At 41.1% G+C, this 26,509-nt stretch overlaps 1 protein-coding gene across 1 annotated transcript in view; it reads right to left on the bottom strand.

Annotated features, from left to right (window-relative positions):
• The window catches only part of GALNT9 (polypeptide N-acetylgalactosaminyltransferase 9), a 303,470-nt gene extending 296,055 nt beyond the window's left edge, over nt 1-7,415 (bottom strand). The window contains exon 1 of the mRNA XM_074200460.1: nt 7,175-7,415. Coding sequence (XP_074056561.1) covers nt 7,175-7,415 — 241 coding nt within the window. The remainder of the gene's footprint in view (nt 1-7,174) is intronic.
• Nucleotides 7,416-26,509: the final 19,094 nt, after the last annotated feature.

Here is a 26,509-nt window from a genome sequence, read left to right as displayed (position 1 = left end):
TCAATGGAGCTCCTAGAGAGCAGGGACTGATTTTGCCTTTCTTTGTATCTTTAGCCTTTGGAGCAATGTCTTGCCTATTGTAGGTGCTTGTTGAATATTTGGTGGCCTGGAAATTAATATTCTCATCTTCTTTTTAGTCCACAGAAATATCTTATTGGTTTGGTCTACTCTATTCACCCACAACCACACTGAACATGCAATCTGCAAGTTTTTTGCCCCACATGCATACAAAGGTAGCATGAACTAATGAAGTAATCCTAATAACATCTAGCATTTACATCATACTTCATGGTTTGTAAATCACTTTACTAAGTTGTGATCCTCACAATAATCCTGTGAATGGATGCTATTATTGTGAGATAGCTTACATTGCAAGTTGCTGCCTTAAACATTTAGGCTTGATATCAGTAAAAGACTTCCTAACAAGGAGTTATTTACAAATGGAAAGGGCTACAATGGAAACTAGTGGGCCGACATTTATTAGAACTCTTAAGATAAGTTGGATGGCCCCTTTCTGGGTCTGTTGTATTATTTCTCTGATATGAGTTGGGCATATCTTTGAGATGAGCAAGGACAGGCCACTCTACCCTTTGGACAAAATTGATGACATTGGAAATTGGGAGAGCCTTTTCTGCTATCTTCTTCAAATAGCTCACATTTACAGTTTATTTAAAATAGCCCTCAAAAGAATACTTGTATAGAATTATATTTCTATTTTTTACAAATGAGAAACCTGAGACAGGAAGCTGAAATGAGATTATCTAGTTAATAAATGGAAAAGATAGGACTCTATCTGACTTTGAGTCCATTGCCATTCCTACCACACCAGACTTCCTAGATCAATATGCCCTTCTCTAGTCATAATTCTCCTATATCCTTATTGGAATGTAAGCTCCTTGAAGGACAAAGCTATTTCTCTTTTTTCTAGGACATAGTAAGTGCAAAACTACTGCTTTTCATTGATTTGCTCTTTAATTGAATAACTGTCTGACTCATTCATTCATTCATTCATTCATTCATTCATTTGTTCATATCACACTCATCATCCCAAGGAAAACTTCTCTCACACTGAAAGAGCTAGAGTCTTCCTGGACACCAGCTTTCTCCAAGAAAGGTTTCTAACAGAGAAGATACTAAGAAGGAAAATAAACAAGGAATGGTATTTCTTTCCTACTCTTTTAGGTCTAAGATTCGACCCACTTAAAAGTACTTCGGGAAACCCTAAGGTTGTGATTTCCTCCTTACTGATTCCAAAAATTCTATAAATTTGGCAGCCCTGACTCCTCTAAGAAGTCCTCCATGACTAAGACAATTAACATCAGATTTCTTTTTTCCCTGACCTCTAATAACCACACTTTTCCCATATTAAATTGTAAGCTTCCTTGTGGTGCTTTCGCTGCATTAATCTCAATTATCCAGTCATATACTGTGGGTGCCTTGATGGCAGCTATGACATCAATAAGTTTGAAGGGACTGTGGTGACTTTCTAGTTCACCCCTTTATTTTACAAATGATGAATCTGAGACTCAAGGAGTCTGTGAGTTACAGGATCCCCTCTAAGAAAGGATCCAAAACAAGATCTTCCTGACTCCAAGTTCATAGTTCTCTCATAGGAACATGGATTTAAAGTTGGAAGGAAACCTTAGTGTTCAGTTGGATCAACCCTTACATTATGCAGATTAGGAGAAAAATGGCCAGGAGACTAAAAAGGAACTTGTCCATGGCAAATAGGTAGTAAGGGGAAAAAATCAGGTTTGAACTTAGGTCATTTGATTCTAAATCCAGCATCCTTTTCATTAAACTGTACTAAATCAAGGACTCACAGGTTTTTAAAAGTTGAATCAAGGGGTAGCTAGGTGGTGCAGTGGATAGAGCACCAGCCCTGGAGTCAGGAGGACCTGAGTTTAAATACAACCTCATTTGCTTAATAATTACCTAGCTGTGTGGCCTTGGGCAAGTCACTTAACCCACCCCATTTGCCTTGCAAAAAAATGAATAAAAAAATCTATTTCCTAGATGGTGTGTGAGTACTGTTTTTTAGTCCTTTCTCTCTGTGTGTGTGGGTGTGTACTGTGTCTTTATTCTTTTCTATGTTTTTATGCTTTTCTGTTGTGAAGAATATCTTGGCATATATGAAAACTTCCTTCATTGACTTCTTGTATGTATATGCCCATGAGATCTCTGGATCAATGGGTATGTATTTTAGTAGCTTTAAGGCATTCCAAATTGCTTTCTAGAATGACTGGACCAATTCACAGCTCTACCAACAGGGTATGCTTGTCTTCATATGGATGCTCTAATAATATTTCGAGCCTTTGAGATTCCTGCTAATTTTCAGAGTGTCAGAGGAAATCCGAGACTAACATACATCTCTCTTATTATTAGTTACATGGAGTAATCTTTGCTATTATTTTTAATAGTTTGTAATTCTTTTGAAAACTTTCCTTCCATATCTTTTATTAAACTATTTATTGGGGGAATGACTCATTGTCTTAAATATTTATCTTGATTTTTTTAAATGCATTTGATAATCGAATTTTATTAAGATATTCATTGGGTTTTGCAGACACTACCACTGGAGTCTTGTCTGCTACATATCAATGCCACTGACACTATTTCCACTGTCTCCTCCACTATTGCCCCCACTCCAGCCATTCATGGCCAAGTCCAACCCATAATGTACTCCGACCTCACTATTGATAGATTTGCTTTCCAGCTAGGTGCAGACTCTAATTGAAAGACCATAGTTCTCTGAACACTGAAAAGAATGGATTTGGTAACAAGAGATCTTGATTTTACAGAGTCATTACTGGGTTTATGTGCTAGCATGATGATTTCACACACCATAATGTAACTAGTGACTAGTCTATCTATTGAGAAAAAAAGTGTGGATGAGGCTTCATTCTGAAGTTCACTAGCACTCACATTTTGTCTAGGATACACCCAACTATCAGTTTTCCACAAATAGATAATAGATAATAAAAGTTGTTAATATTGATTAGTTAGATGGAAAGAATGTGATGATCTTTGGCTAGGTGAAAGAAGACATGAATATTATGGAAACCATAGAATATTTTGATCCCAGTATGGCAAGACCAGGGAGAAAAAATAATCATTGCTGTCTTCAGACAATTCTCATAAGTTTTGTTTTTTGAAGTGTTGGTCTTTTTTTTTTGTTTTTGCAAGGTAGTGGAGTTAAGTGACTTGCCCAGGGTCATACAGCTAGGTAATTATTAAGTGTCTGAGGTTGGATTTGAACTCAGGTCCTCCTGACTCCAGGGCCAGTACTCTATCCTGAAATGTTGGTCTTAAGCACAAAATAATTCCCCTGTAGCTAGGGAGAAAACTTTCCCATTCCCACTCTGGTCTATTGTCAAAACCTGTAATTCTTTGTGTTCTCACTTGTTTCAATTCTCTTTGGATTTCATTTCCCCCTTTCTTCCACATCTCAGAATTAAGATGAGCATTATGAATTTTTTAAAATGAAGTGAACAAAAACAAAAGATAGTCAATGAAAAAAATTTCTTAAACAGGTTTTCCTTTATAGCTTAGCTGCATTGATTTTGTTCATGTAAGAGCATTTCAGCTTTATGTAACAAGGATGATCTGTTTTATCTTTTGAGATCCCTTCTTCCCTCATGTCATTTAGTATTTCCCCATACATAGCTATGATAGGTGGTAATATCCATTTTCTTCTATGTTTAATGATGTGAATTTTTATATTTAGGTCATTTTTTCTTTTAGGGCTTAAAGGAGGTGGAAATGCAATTGTTGCACCATTATGGGATGTGAATGTGATCTTCCCCACAAAGGTTTCATCCTGGTTGAGGTAAGTCAAGGTATAGGTGACCCTAAAGGCATAGGTGCCCCTAATGAAGGGAACTGAGAGAAGAGAGCTCTACCTGTTTGCTTCCTTAATACTTTTTACAGAGTAACCATCCAAACAATTACCTGAATTCTTATGATTTCTTAAAAGAAGCCCTATGTGCTTACTAAAGAAAGAAAAGATTTTGCTGCTCCCTCACTCTTGTACAATGCCAATAGTTTCTTCTTATTAGGAAAATAGAGCCAAATATCTGGGAGTTTTTTGTCATCATACACCTTGGGTCCCTATCACCTTGAAGAATGAGGGAGGGAAGCCCTTAGCAGCCGAGCACCAGTTATCATGATGTTATACAACCCCAGCATGTTGCCAATGTTTTTATATAATCCTCTAGTTCTCCCCATAAAACAGCTCATAACATCCTGGCAAATAGATTTCAATGGAGCTGCATGCTCTTACAGGGATGTGCTGTTCTGCGGTGATGAGTCACATTGATGAAATAGCCAAGATTAAGCTTCGACTCAACTTTTCCCTGTTTCCCCTATCCTCTTTTTCTTTCTCTCCCCCCCCCCCAACCTGGAGGAATAGGACAGAAGAGCCATAAGGCTCATTGCTAAATCACTTCAAAAGGAAAATCACGAGTTGTGTGTATGATGAGAAAGAGCTTATGAAATAAGGATGATGCCCTATGCTCTCTCAAAGAGAATTTTGGAAGACCACATAAAGATTTAAACAGCCCAGCATGCAGGTATGGGGGGTATTTCAGAGATCTGAGTGAAAATCCTGTTCTAAGACTTCTGGGTAAATGAGCCCACCAAGAGTTCCTGCCCTGACTTAACTAGAAACACCAAGGATTCCTGCCCAGTCCTAACCAGGACAGCAGGGGTTCTTAATATTTTTGCTGTGCATCATGGACCACTTTGACAGTCTGGCAAAGCTTATGGACAGTATTTCAGAATAATATTCTTAAATGTATAAAACAAAATACATAGGGATATGAAGGAAACAGCATATTGGAATACAGTTATCAAAATAGTTCGGGTTTTTTTTTATTTAGTTCATAGATTTTAAGGTAAGAGCCTCTGTTCTGAGGTTTCCAGTACCCTTAGCAGAACCAATAAGGTTTCAAGTCCCTGCCCTCTAGTGGCCCAGTAAAAATTCTGACCCCTTCCCTAATCAGATTCACTAAATGGGTCCATTAAAGGTTCTAGAACTATTTTAACTAGACTCACCCACAGTTCCTGCCTTTCTCTACCTGGACCCATATAAATTCCCATCCAACTGTTACCCAGGGTTACTACCCTGGCCAAACTGAACCCACTGAAGGTTCCTACAGAGGTTTAGTGATTTCCAATAAAGATTTCTCTATAGGTCAAATAAAATCCTTCAAGGGCTTCTGCTTTGACTTAATTAGTCACAGGGTAGGTTTTTGTCTTATCTAAATATATCCAACATGAGTTCTTGCCTTGGCCTTCCTAGACCCTTTAATACAGGAGCTCTAGACCTTAAAGGAATTATAAAGAGATTTGATAGGATCCATGGAATTAAAAAAAAAACCTGAGAATTTTTTCTTTAGAACTAATTTCTTTATATTTTTATATATTTTATTTTATACAGTTAAAGATATTATTCTGAGAAGGGGTCCCTAGACTCCACCAATCAGCCAAATGAGTTCATGAAACAAAGAGGGTTAAAAATCCTGCCCTAAGTGGTCCTGCTCTCCCCTTCAGAAGGAAATGCAATATATGTAGATGGTAGATTCAAAATCTGATTTCTCCACAAGAGTGTATGACCTTGAGCAAACAACTTCATCTTTGTGGGCCTTTGTTTTCTGATCTGCAAAAGGAGGGGGGGGGGGGGTTGAACTAGATAGCCTCTGAGTTCTCTTCCAGCTGTAAGAATAGGATCCTCTATTTCCTGGGCTCCAACAGAGAAAGTATCATGGCAAGTTCTAGATTAGAAGTCTCTGCCTCCCCAGGGGGAGCTCTGAGACAGGCTCCCTCCTACATGGCTCTGTTGCTATTACTGCATGGGGGGAAACTTGCAGGTAGCAGACTGATTGTGTATAAACAAAAGACAGCCCTTTTCAGTCTTTCCAGAGCTGTCACTATAGAAAACTACTAATAGTACACACACACACACACACACACACACACACACACACACACACACACCCCACAACTTTCTTTCTTCTCTGATGCCTCAGTGCATCTCAGAAGCAGTAGCCTAGCCCACCTCCAGCACCAAATCTATGCCAGGGTCCCTTTCCTTTCCTGCAGTACAAAGTGGAGGAAGTTCAGGTTTCCATCATATGGCCTTCCTTAGGTGTGAATTACAGTGACACTAATATAGATTTATCTTCCAGACTGAAGTTCCCCTGACCAATCGATGGAAGAAAGTTCAATGTCATTTTAAAGCCGAGTTTAGAATGGATGTTTCAAGGGCCCTGGAGCTTCAAGCCACTACTACCAAAGTAGCTTCATCTCGGGGCCTGCCTGAAAGTAATAATGTGCCAATCACCCACTCCGAAGCTGTGACTTTCAGTTTGCTCTCCTCATAGTCAACCAGGAGTCGCCAGGCTTCGAGCATTTTTTATTGAAGGTTTTCCCGATATGGCTCACGGAGAGGGCAGTTTGCAAAGGGATGGGGAAGGAGCCTACGGCCATGGAGAGCAGCATTTTCATTTGGGGGGGGGGGGGAAATCAAAGTGAATTCGAAGACCAGTTCTAAACCCGGGCAGCCCGAAAAGCGATGGCTGCCTGGCCTCTCCGTTCCGTTGGCGTGGCTCTGAACCGGCTCTCCTTCCCTTTTTGTTTCGCTCCCCCTCTTCCACTTCCCGACTTCATCCTTTCTTTTCAAGGAAGGGAAGAAGAGAGTAACTTGTTTCCCAGCCTTTCGCCTTTCAGCTGCTGACCAGGAAACAGCCCCTTCCTTCCCCAGACAACGTCATTCCCTGCTGGGAAGACTCTAAGGGAACCGTCTCAAAAGTTCAGACAAGATGCCAATTTGGAGTAAGCCCTGTCTCAATATTTATTGAGTAAATCGATGAAGGGTGCACATCCCAAGCAGAGCCCTGACAGGCGCAGAAGCTAGGAAGCCAGGTCCTCCGTCCACCCACACCCCTTCCCAGAGGAGGATTCCCCGGGTTGGGAAGGGCTCCAAAGGCCGAGGGAAGTCTGCTGTTGCTCCCCTCGGACAGAGACCCGACCCCACCAATGCCCTGGGAGCCGCCCCTGGTTCCTCTTCCCCAAGAACACGGGCGGGACAGTGCTCCCGCGCCCCCTCGGGGTGACGGGGGGCTCTCCGCGGGCGCCCAGCCCCCTCCCCGTGCCTCCCTGCCGCCGGCCTCACCATTGAGCTGGTTGTAGACCACCTCCTCCAGGTGGTCGAGGCGTTGCAGGATAGCCTCCCGGTCCAGGATCACCCCCGCCCTGGCGTGCCGGCTGCGCACCCGGCGGTCGGCGCTGCGCACGATCTGCACCAGCTCCTGGGAGCGGTCCTGCAGCCGGCAGTACACGGAGAAGAGGATGATGCCCACGAACACCAGGATGTTCACCGTCAGCAAAGTTTTGATTTTCCTGGCCACCGCCATGAACGCGGCTGGGGCGGGCGGGGGCCGCTTCAGCCGCGGGGCATGCCCGCCCGGCCAGCCGCCCCGGGCACCATGGGCAGGCGCCGGAGCCCGCGCCGCGCCCGCCGCCCGCGGGGGAGCCCGGACGCGCCGGGCCGGGGCCGGGCCGGGAGCTGTCCGCTTCAGCACCGCGGCTCCGCGCCGCTCCGGCCCCCGCCTCTGGCCCTCGGCCGCGGGCGGCGCCGCTACAGCCGCCGGGCCGCCCGGCCGCCGCTGCCCGGCCCCGAGCTCAGGGCGCGGGGCGCAGCGCGGGGCGCAGCCGGCATCCTCCGGAGGGGCGCAGCCTAGCCCGCAGCCCCGGGGAGAGCAGGACCACCGGGGCGGGGGCCCGAGGCCGGGCAGCGGGGCGCGGGGCGGGCCCGGGGCCACTGGGCTGCGCGGAAGCCTCCGGGGCCGGGCGGGCCGGGGCCGGGGCCGGGGCCGAAGGGAGAGCAGCGAGGGCGAGGCGGCGGGCTGGCCGGCTCCGCGCGCTCTCAGCCTCTGCCGGCTCCAGCCCGCCCCACGGCCACGGCGCCGATGCGGAGTGACGCGGCAGCTCGGCACTCATCAGCATGCACACGGCGGAGCCCCTCGGCCTCGGCCTCCTCCCAGTCCCCGCCCCTCCCCGGCCCGGCCCGGCCCTGCCCGCGGGGTTCCCGGGGGCACCCGGGCGGCCGGGCGGGCCTGGGCGGGGGGCGAGGCCGGCCCCAGCCCGGTGCAGCGAGTTCCCGCCGCTCTGCTGCCCGTGGACGGTGCGGGCTGGACACGCTCAGCCGGGCTTCTGAAGCCAAAGGCATCTAAGGACGTGGGAAACACCCTCCCGGGCAGCCAGCCCCCGGTCCTGCCCGTCCTGCCTCCAGCACCCGGAGAGCTCCAGGTGAGGGGCACGTCTGGCCTGCCCTGAGGCTCAAGGGACAAAAGGGAAGAGGCGAGACCAGTCTGTGCCAGGGCCTTTCGCGACCCTAGCCCCCTTGCCTCCTCCCCTTCAGCGTGGTTGCAGCCCCGTCTGTGGGGTGTATGCGAGTCTGTGGGGGACTTAGGTAGTCACATGCTTCTGTCCGGCCCCTCAACCCCCTGTCCCATCCCTCACTTGTCTGGGACGTCTTTGAATAATCCCGAGAGAAAGATACCCCCTCGAGAGGTACCTCTATGTGCGACCTTATTCTGGGGAGAGGAGGAGTGAGATGGAGTCCGGCAGGGACCTGCCCCCGGAACTTACTCTAGGAATCAACAGCACTGGATCTAGGCAAAGGGCAAAGTTGCCCATGTTGAGGACACAACAGAGTACCTGAAGCTGCAACTAAACCCCAAGTTCCTTCCTCTCAGCCTCAGGAAGGAAATGGAGGAGCTTTGGTTAACGGAAATGTCATTCCCTGCTTCTCCTCTTCCTAAGAATATAGAGAAATGACTTTATTATAAGGACCCCCCCCCCCAAATGGTTTCCTCCCAGTAATATGTTGGAACCCTCAACTGCCTGAAGTATTCATTAGGGATGGGGGGGGGGGCACACTGTTTCCATTCCACTGATGCTTTCTACATTGACAAATTGTGTTTCCTAATACTCTCCTCAGGAAATATCCATTTGTTTCCTCTTCTTTTTAATACGCTGACTGCCCAAATCCGTCTTGTTAGATGTGTTTAAATAATTCAGACTATTGTTGCAATATCCATTGATGTGGGCATGACCAACTGAAGAAGCAGCTTTCCATTGTTATCATCAGTACTCAAGGGATCAACGCAAACATAGCAATCCTATTTAAACTCAGAATTGAAAGAACAAAAATTCTACCTGTCTTATATCAGACTTTTATTAGATGTGATGCTATTTGGAGGTAGGGCTGAATTAGCAAGTATGTACATCAGGGTTCTGTGGGTTCAGGATAGTATTCATTAGTATTTATGTAACATGATAAGATTTGCAAACTTAAGCCTCAGAACAAACCTGGGAGCTAAGTGCTACCAGTACCCCAATTTTGTAAATGAGGGACCCCAGGCTGACAGACATTAATAGTCACATAGCCATCAAGTCTGTGTAACAAGATTTGAACTGTCTCCCCTAGTCTTCTCACTGGGAGTCCAGGCTCACAAACCAGTTGACCAGGGTAAATATTTGTGAAGTTAATTCCATGATTGTAATCAACTGAGTGGGAAAGTATTGACTAAATCTATCTTCTTCCTGAGAAATGGAATGTGTATAGGCAGGGTGAGAGAAATTTAATTATATTATCACTTACTGGCAGATACAACTGACCAAAGAAGGCAGGGCGTATTTGTCTTGAACAAACAAATGGCTGGAGTTGACGAAAGAAATTTGGACATTAACCTCTATTGGATCTTTAGCTTTAAGACAAATACATGCAAGTCTGTCAAATACCTCTCTATGCTGAACCTTGTTTTTTCTATGACTGTTCTTGTAGTCTAATTATACAGGAATTCTACAGCATGAGCAGAAACTTTCCTGATCTTTTCAACTCAGTGCTTTTCTCTCTTTTGAAACAACTCTGTATAACATTGCATATGCTGTGTTTTTTCATCTACTTACATGTTATTTGAGTCAGCATAGCACAGGGGATAGGAGCTCACCTCAGAGTCAGGAAGGTGAGGATTCAAGTTCTCACTTTAACACATCTTATCTATGTAATGCAAAGTAAGTCAGTGTCTAGCAATTTCTCTAAGAACATAAGTTGAGGGGCAGCTAGGTGGTGCAGTGGATAGAGCACTGGCCTTGGAGTCAGGAGTACCTGAGTTCAAATCCAGCCTCAGACACTTAATAATTACCTAGTTGTATGGCCTTGGGCAAGTCACTTAACCCCATTGCCTTGCAAAAACTTTAAAAAAAGAACATAAGTTGGATAGATGGTGCTAACCTGAAGTGGCAGAGTGAAATTCATCACTGGGAAAGGGATAGGGAAATTTTGGGTCCAGTCTCCATCTCTATTCATGTCTTATATCCCTTCACTTGAAAATAAATTCCTAGAAGTCAGGGATTTAGTTTCTCTTTATTTTCCCAATATCTAACATGGGTATAAGCTAGTCGGGGGGCTACTTATATATTCTTTGTTTATTTGGGGGAAGCGTGATTTCATTAGTATAGGAGAATCTGTGAGACTGGCACATAATAAACACTTAAAATATATATATATATATATATATGATATATATATATGATATATATATAGATATATATATATATATGTATATATATTTGTTGACTTCCTGATATCCAGGGATTATGCGACTTCTCCAGGGCCACAAAGCCTATACTTGTCAAAGATAGGTTTTGAACTCATGTCTTTCTGACTCCAAGCTGTCCCTCTTTCCATAACTATAATGTCTCTCATCTTGAACAAGATAATTCAGTGCTATGGTCTCTAATAGACATATGGTCACATTATACTATGCCTCTTACATTTTTATTTGTGAAGGATTTTCTCCCTGTCACTTCCCAGTCACTTCACATGCTTACATCTTTGATTGACGGTAGTAACCAGGGTGCCACCCAACCCCCTAGGCCCATTGTAGTTGTAGGTGTGGTATTCTGAACAAAAAATAAGGGATATATTTTCCATTTTGTAGTTAGGGAATACCAAAAATAAAATAACTAGGGAACATGCTGTGAATAAGATCACATAGATTTGGAGTTGGAAAGAATCTTATAGGTTATCTATTCCTACTTCATCAAACCATTTATAGATGAGGATGCTGGATCCCAGAGAGTTTAGCACGCAAATCCCCATTTCCAAGTATCTGATTAGCCTTCTCAAGCTAGGATCATTAGAGGATTATAGTCAAGAGGGAAGAGAAGGAAGAGTCCACTGACCCAAGAGCTGATCCTCAAGTAGAATTTTTAGATTCTAGAGATAGAGCTGAAGGGACCCTAGAGGTCACCAAGTCCTACCCCCTCAATTTACAGAAGAGGAAAAATGAATCATAGGGAGTCTAAAGTCTTTCTCAGGTACACTCAGCTAGTAGTGTCTAAGGCATGATTTGAAACCAAGTCTTTCCAACCCCAAACCCAGTGCTCTATCCACTATGGTTGCTCAAATAATTTGAAGAAAGAGACAAGGAATTCATATAGTCAGTGCTGGTGGTCTGAATCACCTTGGTAAAAAAAAGGAAAGAATAATGTGAAAAGAGAATCCCCAACTCTTTGGAGCAATACACTTCAAAGTCTTCGGTCTCATAAATCCAAGACAATCAGGTTTCTCTTTCTTGATGACAGGGAACTAAATTTGATTACTGGTGAATCCAACAATTAAATGACCTAGATCTGGTTATCAATTTAGAAATTACTGAAGCCAGCTCCAAAGTTTCATTGTAGCCTACAGGAAACTCTAGGTTCTTAAAGGCTATGCTAATAGAGCTCAAACTTTTATCATATCAAGATGGAAAATCTTTGAATTTCAAAATGATGATAGACTGTGCATCTGTTGACCAAGTACATAAATAAGAGGGAAGAGATCCTAAGCAGTAGCTGATCAATCAATCAAAAAGCATTTATTAAGCATCTAATATGAAACAGAAACTGCTAAATTTGGGGGAATTTTATATATATGTATTTATATATAGGCATATATATATATATATATATATATATATGTGAATATGATTATTCCTACCTCAAGAAATTTGTATTTGTCTCCAAGGAGACCTACACATGTATAGGCATATAGAGAATAAATAAAAGGTAGGTAAATACAAGGCAATTAGAGGCAGGAGGACTAGCAGTTTCAGGGATAAGAAAAGACTTTGAGTAGTGAATGATTCTGCTGAGTCTAAAAAGAAGTGAAGAATTCTATAGAATGGAGTTAAGGAAGGAAAACATCCTAGACTTAAAGGAATAGGCAGTGTGAAGGTATGGAGAAAAAGAGTGCCATGTATGAGGAACAGAGGAAAGACCAATATGACTAGGCCAAGGCATGTGTGAAGAGGGGAAATAGTGCATTAGAAGGTGGGAAAAAGAGGTTTGGGTCAGGCTGTGAAGTTTTAAATGCCAAACAAAAGAGTTTATATTTTTTTCTAAAGGTGATGGGAAACTATTTATTGGATAGTGGACTGTACTTAAGGAGAATTTCTTTAGAAGTTTGTACTGACTGCGGATTAAAGATGGAGGAAATTTGAACAAGGAGACTTCAAGAGATGATGAGAGTCCAGACTAAAGTGGTGGCTGTGTGAGTAGTAAGAAGAAGATGAATATTAGAAAGATACCATGGAGGCAGAAATGGCAAAATTTGGCAACTAATTGGGGCAGGGCGATGGAAGAGGAAAGAGTCAAGTAGCATGCTGAGTATATCAACTTGGGGGATTGGACTAATGTTGATGCCTTCACAGAAAGGGAAGTTATATGGCATAGCTACGCTTGGAGGAGAAGGCCTGAGTATAAATCCTATTTTGATCATTTACTAGCTATGCCACTGAGCAAATTATTTAACCTTTCTGAGTCTCAGTTGCCTCAACTGAACCTCAAAGAGTTATTTGAATCAAATAAGACAGTAGATGAAGCAAATATGAGAGCTTTATGCAAATACTAGCTATTAGTATTTTCTGTTCTAATTGTTCATTTTTCAAATAAGGAAACTGAGGTTCAGAAAGACTATATGACTTGCCCTAGGTCACATAGATAGAAAGAAACAGAGGAGTAATTTGAATTCCAAACCAGGTCCAAACTCTCCAGACACAGTGGTACTAAGGCACATTTTAGTGTTACTGTCAGTAAAATGAACTGGGCCACAGAGGAAGGGATCAAGGATGGGAAGGATAGAAACCAAGGTCAAATGACAGATACTACAAGCAGACCTTCCATTCTATAGAAGCAAAGAACCTTGGGTAGACACTAAAGAGAAATTTGCTGCCTCCCAGTGTTCTTAAATTTCCAGTGTTTTGTCTCCCAGTTTGAGGTGGGTTTTGGGGATATGTGTGCTTTTAAATGAAAATAATTGTATTTCAAAAGTGGATTGAAAACAGTAAGTGCTTCTCACTCCTTTTCCCACCCTGCTTATGATATGGAATCTGAAAATTTCTTCCTTTCTTCAAATTATGAACCCTTAGCTCATACCCAGGCCCTGGGGTGGACACATTCACAAGTTTACAAATACAATTAGACAACCTCATCAGTGGCAGGCCGCCCATAATAGTCAACAAATTAATAGCCCTCCCCTACTGGCCTCCCCAGTGACAGAATGCAAAACACATTCAGCAGCTGTACCACAGCATCAGGCAGGACTCCCAGCTCCCAATGACTTCTTTCTAAAAACCTCATTTTCCTTTTATTATAATGGAAATGAAATCTGTATCTATTTCAGATTGGCTTGAACATTTGCAATCTGCATTCATCTCTCCTTTGCCCCAACAGGTCCCCTACAAGAAAAAAATTCCTCTCTATCCTCAGGAGAATATAAACTCCATGAAGGTAGGGTCAGTGTACTTCCAATGACCAGGGCATTGCCATTTACATTTTAGAGGCATTTAATAAATGCTGACCTGAAGTAAATTGAATGTTACCATCCCTCTCCAGGTCAAAAAGGTAAAAAGATCATGATTTCCATTCCAAAACCTTCCAAGTCAAATCAATGCATTTATAAATAGCCTACTAAGTGACAGACATAGTGCTAAGTGCTAGGGACCAGACAGAGATAGCATTTCATCTGGAAAAAAAAAAGATCTGGGGCAGTTTGTGGGCTCTAGGTTAAATATGAATCAAAATTTGTCATGCAGTAGTTGAAAAGTTAATATAATCTTAGACTGTACTGAGAAGGATAGAGTCCAGGACTAGAGAGGTGATGGAACCTTTGGACTCTGTCCTGGTCAGACGTCTGTATCATGATGTTCAGTTCTTGGCACCATAGTTTAAGAAAGACATTGATAAGTATCTGGAAGAGGACAGCTAGGATGGCAAAGATCCATGCCATATAAAGAATAGATAAAGAATTGGAGGATGCTCAATCCAGAGAAAAGAAGATGTAGTGGGAATGAGACAACTGACTCCAAATATCTGAAGAGCTACTGTGGAAGAGAAAATCAAATTGCTTTGCTTGTCCTTGGAGGCAGAAATTGGAATAATAGGTAGAAACTAAAGAAATAGATTTAAGTTCCATGTAAAGAAGAGAAATTTTTAAAAAAAAGAAAAAAACTTCCTGATAATTAAAGGAAGGATTTTTTTTGGAAGCAATTAAGGTTGTGTCTTGCCCAGAATCAACCAGCTAGTAAGTGTCTGAGGTCAGATTTGAACTCAGGTTCTGCCTCAACCAGTGCTCTATCCACTATGCAACCTAACAGCCCCTTAATGTAATGATTCCTAATCTTTGTTTCATGGAACTGTCTGTTGATTATCTCAGATTTACCCTGTGTATATTTTGCTTGTATGTAGTTGGTTACATGTTGTCTTTCCCACTAGCTTGTGAGCTCCTCAAAGGCAAGAAGTGTCTTCTACCTTTCCCTGTATTTTCAGTCTTGGAACAGTATTTCACATAAAATAGGCAGTCAATGCTTATGGATTGATTTTTAGTAGTCTGGTTGAAATTTCTGGACCCCTTCTGAGAATAAGGTTTTTAATTGCATGATGATGTTTGTCCTTTGTTCTCAAAGAAGACCGTGACATCAGGGAGGTGATACCAAGACAAGCACTTGAATTGCATTTAGGTGAGGGGGGGATGCTGTGCTAAGTGACCAACCTCACTTTCTCCTCCAGTGCCATCTGGGTCCAAAGGCCAGATATGAATCAGGACAACTGGCGATGGCCCTGGATGAGAGGCAATCAGTTAAGTGACTCGTCCAAGATCACACAGCTAGTGTCAATTGTCTGAGACTGGATTCTAATTCCCATCCTCCTGACTCCAAGGTCAGAGTTCTATCAACTACATCACCTAACTACCATTTAATTAATTGCATTTAGATAAAAATATATAGGATTAAAAAGGACACCACTTATGTTGAAATACAATTACCAAAATATTTTTAGAAAAAAACAAGTTCATGATCCCCATGTTAAGAACCCTTTGACTTGGAGTTATCCCAAAGTGGAATGGGCTGTGAGAAAGTTGGTGGATTGCCCGCCTCAGTGGCGATTAAGAGAGAAGTCATATGACCACATACTGAAGATGCTGTGGAGGAAGTCCTTGTTTTGGTACAGGTAACACTAGATGTCATCTGACATCCTACCAATTCTTGGATTCTAGAATTCGAGGAGGATTTTAAGATGCAAGATGAGTCAGTTGGAGTTTTGCATTTGGGGAAGTTACTGTTTCTCACTAGGAGGTATAACTCTTTCCGCTCTGGTGTCAAATAATAGTCTTAACTCTCTCCAGTCACCTACACAGACAATTCAGATGTGATCAGCCTATGAAAATAAGCACAATAGGAATACTAACAAGATAGAGGCTCCAAGAAATTGCTCAGTTTTTCTTGTATGAATATGGCTCTGCTGTCTTTTGCTCCTTTTAATCTCCTCAAGCTTTTATTATCCTTTCCAGAGACTAGGATCACTGTCCTCCCTACTAATGTCCCTTGGGTGAGGGGCTTTTAGTGTCAGTAGCTTGTAAAAAGGTTTGTCAGGAATGCTGGCTAATTCTTAAGCTGAGCCAAGTGTTAAATGACAGCGTTGTGAACATACTTGCAGGAGGCAATGGATCCACAGTCTGCCTCTTTGAGTACTAGCTCTGGGGCTCAGTGATAGGGAGCCCACCAGGGAAAATGAGAATATTCAGGTTTGAGGCAATAAAGTGTAAGTTACTTCTTTTCTTTCTAAGTGGGGGGAAGGAGGAAAAGAGTCAATGGGGGAAGGAAGATGAGAATAGAAGGAAAGAGAAAAGGAAAGGAAATAGGGAAGGATAGGGAAGAAAATGGAAAGGAGGGGGGAAGTAGGACAAGGGAAGAGGAAGGGAAAACACAAAGAGGGAAGGAAAGGGGCAAAGTAGGGATGGAAAGAGGAAAAGAGAAAGGAAAGGAAGACATGGAAAGAAGATAAGACTTGGGAGGGCAGGGCAGGGCAGGGCAGGGCAGGGCAGGGGAGGGGAGGGGAGGGGAGGGAAGAAAAAGAAGGGAAAGGGGTCCTGATCACTGTCATCATCCATATGAAGCTCTCTAAGATGAAGATGTGAGTTCAAATCCTAGATCTACCACTTAGTAGTTGTACAACCTTGGGTAAATCATTTAAACTCTCTGTGCTTCATATTCCTCATCTATAAAATGAAGGGGTTGGACAAGATGGTCTTACTGCAGTTAAGTCTATGATCCTCATCTTTGAGAACTGCATTCACCTTCAGTTTGACCAAGGTCCAGACATCCAAGAAGCTACATATAATTATCCAAACCCCACATTTGTGCATGTGCACACAGATGTATCTGAACATATATAGACATTTGTATTCATTCATCTTCCTGTTGGAGAGGTCAGTATGTATAAGAAAGGGGCATCTTGGAAAAGCATGCACTAGAGTAGAGTTAGGCAAAAAAAGCTTTAGACCTTCAAAATATGATGCAATGAAAATATCTGAGGACTGAAAATCAGGAGATCAAGTTTGCCTCTTAACTGTGTGTCTTGGACACCTTGTTTCACTTCATAGAGCCTCAGTTTATCCATATTTAAAAAGAGGGAGTTGAACTAGATAAATTCTAAGTAATCTCTGATATTCTAAATTCTAAGAGCCTTCCATCTCTGACATTCTTGATTCTAAGGATCCTTCTAGCTCTGATATTTTGGGTTCCAAGTGTCCTCCCAACTCTAACATTCTTTCTCTAAGGGTCCTCCCAGCTCTGAAATTCTGGGTTCTGGACACTTCCCAGCCCTGACATTCCTGTTCTAAGGATAATTCCAGTTCTGACATCCTGTGTCTTAAAGAATCTTCCAGTTCTGACATTACATGTTCTAAGAGTTTTCCCAATTCTGACTTTGAAGATTTCTATGCCACTTAAGAGAACATGAGTTCCTTAAGAGGAGAAAGAAAAACACTTTGTCTTTCGTTTCTTAGAGTTTTCTTTGTCTGCCTCTGGGTACAGTCTAATCTTTGTAGATCTTGGGAATTGAACAAATTTCATGATCTGAAAGTTAGAGGTGGTCAGGAGAGGGTTTGGGAGTATAATCACATACTTCCAGGATCTAATCCCTTCCATTCTGCCCTTCCTCTCATACAGCCTCATCTTTCCCCCATGTCATTCTCTGTCCAGTTTTCCTGTGCTTCTTCTGTCCCCTTTTCCCTCCCACTTCTGGTGCTGAGAACTGTAATCAAACCAATACTGCAATTGGCTTTTGAAAAGACCTGTGATTTGATTGCTCTATTGCTCCACCCACCATCTCTGTAGCTTATTCCTAAGTCCCTACATTGGTGTCATTCTCTATTTTCTCCAGAATAGTAAGACCCTTGAGGGCAGGGACTGTGTCTCTTTTCAATTTCTATCTCTAGGGCTTAGTGGAGCCTTAGTAAGCACTCTAATAAATTCTTTGCTTTCATTCATTCATTCATTCATGGTACTAGGTGAACACTTTTGGTGGCAAAATGGATAGACTTATAAACCTGGCATCAAGTTCTAGCCACTTAATAGCTGTATGAACTGAGCCTGTTTTTCTCCATCTATAAATGGGAATAACAATATATTGAAGCATGGCATACTGTTTTAGTAGCTTAAAATAGCACTAAGACTTTTGGGACACCTGCTATAATTCCAGTTCAGTGCAATGAATATCAAGGACTTTCTCTATGCTAAGGACTGTGTTGAATGCTTGGAATACAAAAATAAAAATATTCTAGGATCACAAGATCTTGTATTTAGTGCTTATCAATATCTTATTAGAAATCTGATTCAATTCTTTCTTTTTACAGGAAGCTGCATCCCAAAGAGTTAAGGGACTTACCCTAGGTCATGTAGGTAGAAAATTGAAGGATTGGTATTCACTCTGACTTGAAATTCTCAACTCTTTCCACCACACTAAGTTCTAACAAATCAAAATTATAGATGAAATATCCTAACAGAGGTGATGAACTTAAGATGTAGATGACATACATTTTTGGAAGTGACTGATGAGGGAATTTTCTATGCTTGTGGCTACATCATACTTTGAGGGTTATTTTTTTTTTCGTTTGAAAGAGAAAAAAGAATGGGGGAAGGGAAAAATAAAATATTTGTTATTTGAAAAAATGAAGTTGAAATTATTTTTTTTTCTGTTTTTTAAGGGACCTGCCCAAGGTCACACAGATAAGTGAGTAGTGTCTGAGACCAGATTTGAACTCAGGTCTTCCTGACTCCAGGGCCAGTACTCTATCCACTGTGTCACCCAGCTAACCCCTAAAATGACTTTTAAAAGTAAATAGTTCTCCAAAGTTCAAGGACTATTCCATTTAATTTAGAAAAAAACAGATATCTTATTGTCTGATCTTGCTATCTCTTATACTTTATGTTTCTTCCCTTAAGGATATGATTTTTCTCTCATCCCACTCAATTTGGATCAATGTATACCATGGAAACAATGTAAAGACTGACAGATTGCTTTCTGTGGGGGTAGGGTGGGGGGAGGGATGTAAGATTGGGGAAAAAATGTAAAACTCAAAATAAATAAAATCTTTTTTTAAAAAAAAAGGAAATAGTTCTCTCTAAAAAGCTAACAAAATTGATTGTTTGTTGTTTGTCCTTCATGCCTGAAGAAGACCAAAATGACATCACTATGTTAGAGTCAAGATACTGTGTGACTGACTGGCTGATCAGACCAAGATGAATTCAAAAGGCTCTACCACAGGTTGCACTTAAAAAGTCTATATGAACATTTAGAATAGAGATGTCTCTAAATTTGTACATCTCACTTTTCTTTTGAGCTATTGCAATTCTTTTTTTTTTGTTCATAGGGCAAGCACCTTCTTTGATGTGGGTGCATCATATTGGATGATACCGTGCCATTTTCTCCCATGTCTCCCAATTGATAGCAAATTTCTTTGAAGAGATCTTGAGAGAATCCTTGTATTATTTTTTCTGAATAACATGTGAATACCTGCCTGTATGAGTTCTCCATAAAAGAGTCTTTCAGGCAGACCTACATTTGCCTAAATATATTCAAGCATCATGGTCAGCCCATTGGAGTTGTATTCTTCAGAAGAGTTTGAATGCTTGTCAGTTTAGATCAAGAAAGGATCTTATTGTCTGGCATCTTACCCTGCTAGGTGATTTTCAGAATCTTCCTAAGACAATTCAAATGGAAGTGATTCAATTTCCTGGCTTGGCACTGGTATATTGTCTTGATTTCAAAGATTTACAACAAGGAAGTAAGCTCTGTAGACCTCCAATTTGGTAGGTAGCCTAAAAACCTCTTCTTTCCACTCTTCCTTTTGTAACCTTCCCTGAGCTAAATCTGGCAATACATGCGACCACATCATCATTTATCAAAGATGATATTGCTGATTGTGCATGTATAATCTATGTCAGAGTACTTGTTCTCTTGGGGAGAAAGAAGGGAGGAAAAGGAGAGAGGGAGAAAAATGTGGAACCCAAAATCTTACAAAAATGAATGTTGAAAATTAACTTTACATGCAATTTAAATTTTAAAAAAGATGATATCTCATTCTCAAAGACTGGGAGGAGAGTCACATCATTGTAAAAATAGGGATAGAAGGAGAGATGCTTGGTATGGTACAAGGCAAAGAACAATTGGACCCAGGTTCAAATCCTTACTCTGTCAGTTAAAACATATCTCTTCCCCTTTGGTTCTCAGTTTCCTCATATGTAAAATGAATGGACTGAATTTAATGGCCTCTAAGTTTCTTTCCAGCCCTAAATTTAGGAAACAATCCTTACTTAACATCCTTGTTTAATTCTCTATCTTCCTTAGCCTCTATCTACTTCAGTTTCCTACAGTGCAAAATGGGTATAATAGCATCTATCATCTAGGTTTGTTATAAGGATCAAATGGGAGAATACCTGTGCTTTGGACCTAAATAAATTCTTGTTCCCTTGTCCCACATAAAAAGGAAGGAAATCAGATTCAGCCCAGATGCTGAACATGTCCCTGGAGGAAGATTTCACTATCCCCATGGCAGGGGCTCGGTCTGATTTTAAACAACGGAAGTAATGAGATTTTAGGGTGTGTGTATTTTCAAACAGCAACTGGCACCTTTGGAATCGCCTCAGACATTTCAGAAAACAGACTTGACACTGACATTATTAGCAGGCTTGTTTCATGTAATCACACCCGTCTGGAGAGTCTTGGCTCCCCGCCCCTGAGCCCGGAGCTGGAATTACCCGTCTGTACTCAAACGGGGGAGGATCTTTCACTCAGACAAAGGGCACACATGTTTAAATGACTATTTCAGGGTTTTCTTTCTTCTGGCAGAGGGGGAAAATAGATCACTTCCCTCTCCTTTCTCTTAAAAGAATTTCCAAAAAAAACCATGTGGTTTTCATTCATCAGCAATAGATCTTCTGCGTTGGCAAACCAAACTCAATGGATGTTCTAAGAGTAGGAGAGTCTGAGGTATTCAGGGAAAAAATACAAAAACCAAAGATGCACTCAAAAGATTTATAAAAGTAGCAGAGGCATTTTGAGCTATCTTTGGGGAAACTAGCCCCAAATTAAGTTAAATCAACAATCTATAGCTGTTTTTGAAGTTTCTCTTCTTGGTTTGAGACATTGAAGAATAGTCCCATTGGAAGACTTAAGAGTCAAGAGCCTTCCAATGATTCCATTTATAAGGACCCATGAGAATAGTCCTTTCCCCACAAAAACAATTAATGAGACTTTAGCTACATAAATGATAATAGTACTTTATGATCTGGTGTGGGTAGCTAGGTGGTATAGAGGATGGAGAGCTAGGCCTGAAGATAGGGCAAGTCATCTTCCTGAGTTCAATCTAACCATAGATACTTTCTAGCTGGACAAGACACTTAACACTTTTGGCTCATTTGTGAATGGAGAATCTTTTTTTTAGTTGTTTTTTTTTTTTTGCAAGGCAATGGGGTTAAGTGGCTTGCCCAAGGCCACACAGCTAGGTAATTATTAAGTGTCTGAGGCTGGATTTGAACTCAGATACTCCTGACTCCAGGGCCGGTGCTCTATCCACTGTGACACCTAGCCGCCCTGTGAATGGAGAATCTTAACCAAGAAAATCCAAAATTGGGTCTTGAAGCATTGGACACAACTGAAACTACTGGACAACAACAGTAAATGTTATAGCGGAGAGTTGGCTTCAAAGTTGGATTCAAGTCTTGCATCTTTTGACAGACAGATAAGTCCTTAAGATTATATATCACATAATCAGGGACAATTTTAGGGTATCTGTGATGGAGAATACCATCTGTATCCAGAGAAAGAACTGTGGAGTTTAAACAAAAAGCAAAGACTATTACTTTAATTTAAAAAAAAAACTATCTTATGTACTATAGAATTCTCTACAGAATATCTCAAATATTTTATTTTTCCTCAAAAAACATTATATATTGCAGAAGAGTTGCTAATTCATGATGATAGATGGGATTTCCTCATTAAGAATATAGACTCATAGAACTGGATGAGACCTCAGAATCAAGTGAAGCCAACAAGCATTTATTAAGTGCTTATTGTATGCCAGTCTAAGTACTAGGGCCACAAAGACAGGTAATAAATAAATTAAATATATTTTTAAAAAATATGCAACATGCAAACAACTATTTAAACAGATATATAATAAATGGGAAATAATCACAAAGAGAAGACTTGTATTAAGGTGGATGAAGAGATGATTCCTATAGAATTGAGATCAGAAGCAATCCAAGAAAGGTCTTCACAATTTTTGACTTGGAACTTAGGGGGATTCTAAGGCCTACATAAGACCAGAAAATTACAAACTCTTGAGAGCAGGGACAATCTTTTGCCTTTTTTACATCTGTAGGATTTAGAACAGTGCATGCTTAATAAATGTAGATACTTAATAAATCTTGATCAAAAGACTGACTGACCTCCCAAAGTATTGCATATTCTAAAATTGACCCCAAAGACTTTACCTAAAGACTTCCTAGTGAGGCTGAACCCATCACATTCTGAAATAGCCCAGACCTCTTGCAATCTCTCTAATTACTGTGGATTTCCCTCCCTTTTATTGAACTCTTTGTAACTTCCACCCAATCTCCTAATTCTTCCCTGTGTCACCAAGCAGAATAATTTGAATCCCCCTTCCAATTAGGAACTTTTAAATACTTGAAGTGAGCTAGAAGTCTCCTCCTCCTCCTTGGTTGCTTCACCTGATCCTTCTTCCAAGGCTTAATCTCTAGGCTTAATCATCATCATCCCCATTCAACCATTTTTTGGGTTCCCTTCAATTTAGTAAAGTCTTTTTTGGAATGGAGGACCTAGAATTAAAAACATTTTAATCTAGATAATATGGTCTGACCTCAGTAGAGTATAGCAAGACCATTACTCTCCACTCTTAGACATGATGTGCCTCTGAACTCTATGAGCTAGCTCCACTGATCTCCACAGTAATGATGTTTGTCCTCCATTTTTGAAGAAAACCCATGACTTGGAGGTGATACCATGACATGCACATTAATTGGTTTTGAGTGAGAGGTTGCTTTGCTAAGTCACTTTCTTCTCCAGAGTCATCTGAGTCCAGTGCCCAGATATGAATTGAGATGACTGAATGTGGTCCTGGATGCAAGGCAATCAGGGTTAGGTGACTTGCCCAAGGTCACATAGCTACTCGGTGTATAAGACTGGATTTGTTCCTCCTAACTTCAGAGCTAGCATTCTTGGCATGGAGCCAAGACTCTCCAGATGGGTGTGATTACATGAAACAAGCCTGCTAATAAAGTCAGTGTCAAGTTTGTTTTCTGAAATGTGCCATTTAACTACCTCATACTAGGTCTCCAAAATATATTTTAGATGATACTGAATCTGTCATCCACTAAAATTTCCAATTCTTTTTCAGATGGACCACTGTCCAGCTTTAGCTCTTTCTTGATAGCTTTATGAAATTGATTTCTTAGACCCATGTGTAAGCCTTTAATTGATCCCTATTGAATGTCATCTTATTAGAATCAAATCAATTTTCTAACCTGTCAAGATCCTATAATTCTTATTCTGGAAAAATACATTTTGTTTTTCTTTTTACCAGACAATGGGGTTAAGTGACTTGCCCAAGGTCACACAACTAGGTAATTATTAAGTGTCTGAGGTCACATTTGAACTCAGGTCCTCCTGACTCCAGGGCCAGTGCTCTATCCACTGCGCCACCTAGCAGCCCTCTGGAAAAATACATTTTGGAAGCAAGCTTTGCTTAAATATGAGTATGTGAGAGGGTTTAATTTTAATTTTTATTCTTCAATGGGAACCAGAGTGGAAAGGAGAGAAAATAAATACCTGGTAATTGGGGAAAACAGCAAAATTAAATTTTAAAAATCTCATTTTGCCATCTAAAGCATTAGCTATTTGTCACAGCTTTGTGTTAACTCCCAATGTGATAGGCACATTCATTGTTCCTTGCCATCAAGTCCTCACCATTGAGGACTGTTTTATATTTGACTTTGTATTCCCAATGCTCACTACAGGGTCTGGCAACACAGGAGCCACTTAACAATTGCTTGGTAATTGATTGATCCAAATCAGCGATAAAAAGTTTATAGAAAGCTTAACAAAAGGCCTCCAAGAGCTTTCCCACCTGGGGTTGGAAGCCAGTATGGATGGAGGTGGGAAGGCTAATTGATTACCGTGTAAATTAGGGCCAAAATAAAGTCTTCAGTAGTTCTTTGCTTAGTGAGATTCTTTGTGGTTTAGACTCATGGTTCTCACAGACTTAGCAAAATAGAACTCTGTTCATAAACTGCTGACTCCATGTGGGGTGTGCCATGAAACATTTAGGTCAAAAAGAATCATTCAAAGGGAAGATCATGATTCCGGCAACACATCCTTGGAGGAGACACTTCCATCCCCAAATGGGACAGTGGAAAGTTATTGAAGAAGCATTGAAATGAACCAAAAGGCATGGCACGTGAACATAATGGAATATTACTGGGCTTTAAGAAATGACAAATTTCTTTTTCTTCAAAAAACCTACTATGTTCCAGTCCCTGAAGAAAGACATAAAAGCAAACCTGATCATAAGGAACTTGCAGTTGAATCAGAGAGATAATGTTGTAAATAACTGTGTGTGAATAACTAGGTTATAAAAAATTGGGGCTCGCCTCTAGGAAGGTATTAATGAAAAGTATAGAAGTACGCATGGAGGGGGTTGACAAGTTTAGTGCCTGTTACTGGGGAGACAGACCAGTGAATCTCTAAAGTTTGGAAGGGACATCAGGCAAGGAGGGAGCTGACCAAAGTTGGAGTTTTTATGTCAATCAGCAGTGGGATCAGATTCCCTGAGTCTATTCTTCTAGGTTGGGTGAGATAGACCCAGTCTCAAAAAGAAATTCAAAATAAAACAAACAAAACAAAGTTAGCAAATCTAGGGGGGGAAAAAAAAAATATATATATATATATATATATATATATATGTATATAATGACTACAATATTGCAAATGAAAAGAACATTTTTTAAAAAAATCTGAACCAAGGATGGGTGGACTAGGTGTTCTCCAAGGTTATAGGCTCTTAAATGTAAAAGGACACAGAGACCAGCTAATCCAAACCCTTCATTTTATAACTAAAGAAACTAAGACCCAGAGAGTTAAAAATGCCCCTTCAATGTCAAGAAGATAAAGTGACAAGGTTTTAATCTAGGACCTATCATCCCCAAACCATGTCTTTTTTTCCCCCTCAACCACATTTCCAGCTCTGAACATCTAGGAGTGTGGGCAGACTTTATTCAGGGTGACTACCAATGGAAGCCCCAAAAGAAGTCTTCTTCACTGTTGAAATGAGATTCGTCAGTTCCCAACCAAGGATGAAGGAGAGATGTCATCAGCTAGTACTTACTGGCAATGTTTCTGAATCAAAAGGAAGCAAGAGGGACCATAGAGCTATCTCATGATGCATAGCCTTCTCAGAAGTGAACTAGCAAAATGACCATAATATAATCATTAAAATAGAAAGATTGAAAAATAATTAATCATAACAAGAAAAGAGTAAAAACAAACAAATATAAAATGATACGTTAAGGTTTACAATACACCTGACATTTGCTATCTTATTTGAGTCTCACAACACCACTGATGGCTCACATTTCCTCTTTTGCTTTACACACACACCCACTCCCACCAACCCCCCCACCTGAACAACAATAATTGAAAAGAAGATTTCCTCTTCCAACCCTTCTATTATTTTCAGATGAGTAAACCATACTTCAGAGAGATAAATATGCAAAAATTATGTACAAATAAGATAGACATGATAAATGTCTCAAATAAGTGCTGCTGCTGTTTAGTCAATTGGTTGTGTCTGACTTTTCCCAAACCCATCTGGGGTTTTCTTGGCAAAGATACTGGAGTGGTTTGCCATTTCCTTCTCCCAAATTATTTTGCAGATGAGGAAACTGAGGCAGATAGGGTTAAGTGACTTGGCCAGGATTACTCAGCTATTCAGTATCTAATGCCAGATTTGAAATCAGATCTTCCTAACTCCAGGTTCAGTGCTCTATTCACTGTATCTCCTAGCTGTACAAATAAGCAGCCTTGAACCCGGGTCCCCTGCCTCCTACTGTCACCTCTTGAGTATTTTTTGCCCCTAATTTGCTGCGGGAACTTAAAAAGTTCCCTTCCTGTCTTTCAATCATGGATTCCTGCTCTAAAAAATGGGAGAGTTGACCTGGAAAACAATGCATTACTTGGTTCCTTCCAGTTCCTTCTAGTTGTGACTTTCTGTGTGTCCTATAGACCTATGCCTCAAGGAAGTCAATGGCAGTTGGTCTCTCAAGATATGCAAGTCAGAATACTCTGGTCCTTTAGCAAATGACAGTGTCCCCAAAATCTCCCTTACCGCTCTGTCGCTGTGCTTGGAATACCCCCAATAGAACTTCATTGTCATCTACCAAGGTAAGTCTAGGATCCCTTTTTATGCTATTTACATTCACTCCCATTTCATCCATGAGTTTTAGATTTGGGAACTTCCAAAAGGTCACATAGTTGGGAAACTTTGGAGCTAGAATTTGAATCCAGTCCTTTTGGTCCTTTGCTATGTCATATTCTCATT

This window comes from Macrotis lagotis, chromosome X (assembly GCF_037893015.1).
Source record: "Macrotis lagotis isolate mMagLag1 chromosome X, bilby.v1.9.chrom.fasta, whole genome shotgun sequence".
Taxonomy (NCBI): Eukaryota; Metazoa; Chordata; class Mammalia; order Peramelemorphia; family Peramelidae; genus Macrotis; species Macrotis lagotis.
The sequence above is the reverse complement of the archived record's forward strand: the minus strand, read 5'-3'. Positions and strand labels throughout refer to the sequence as shown.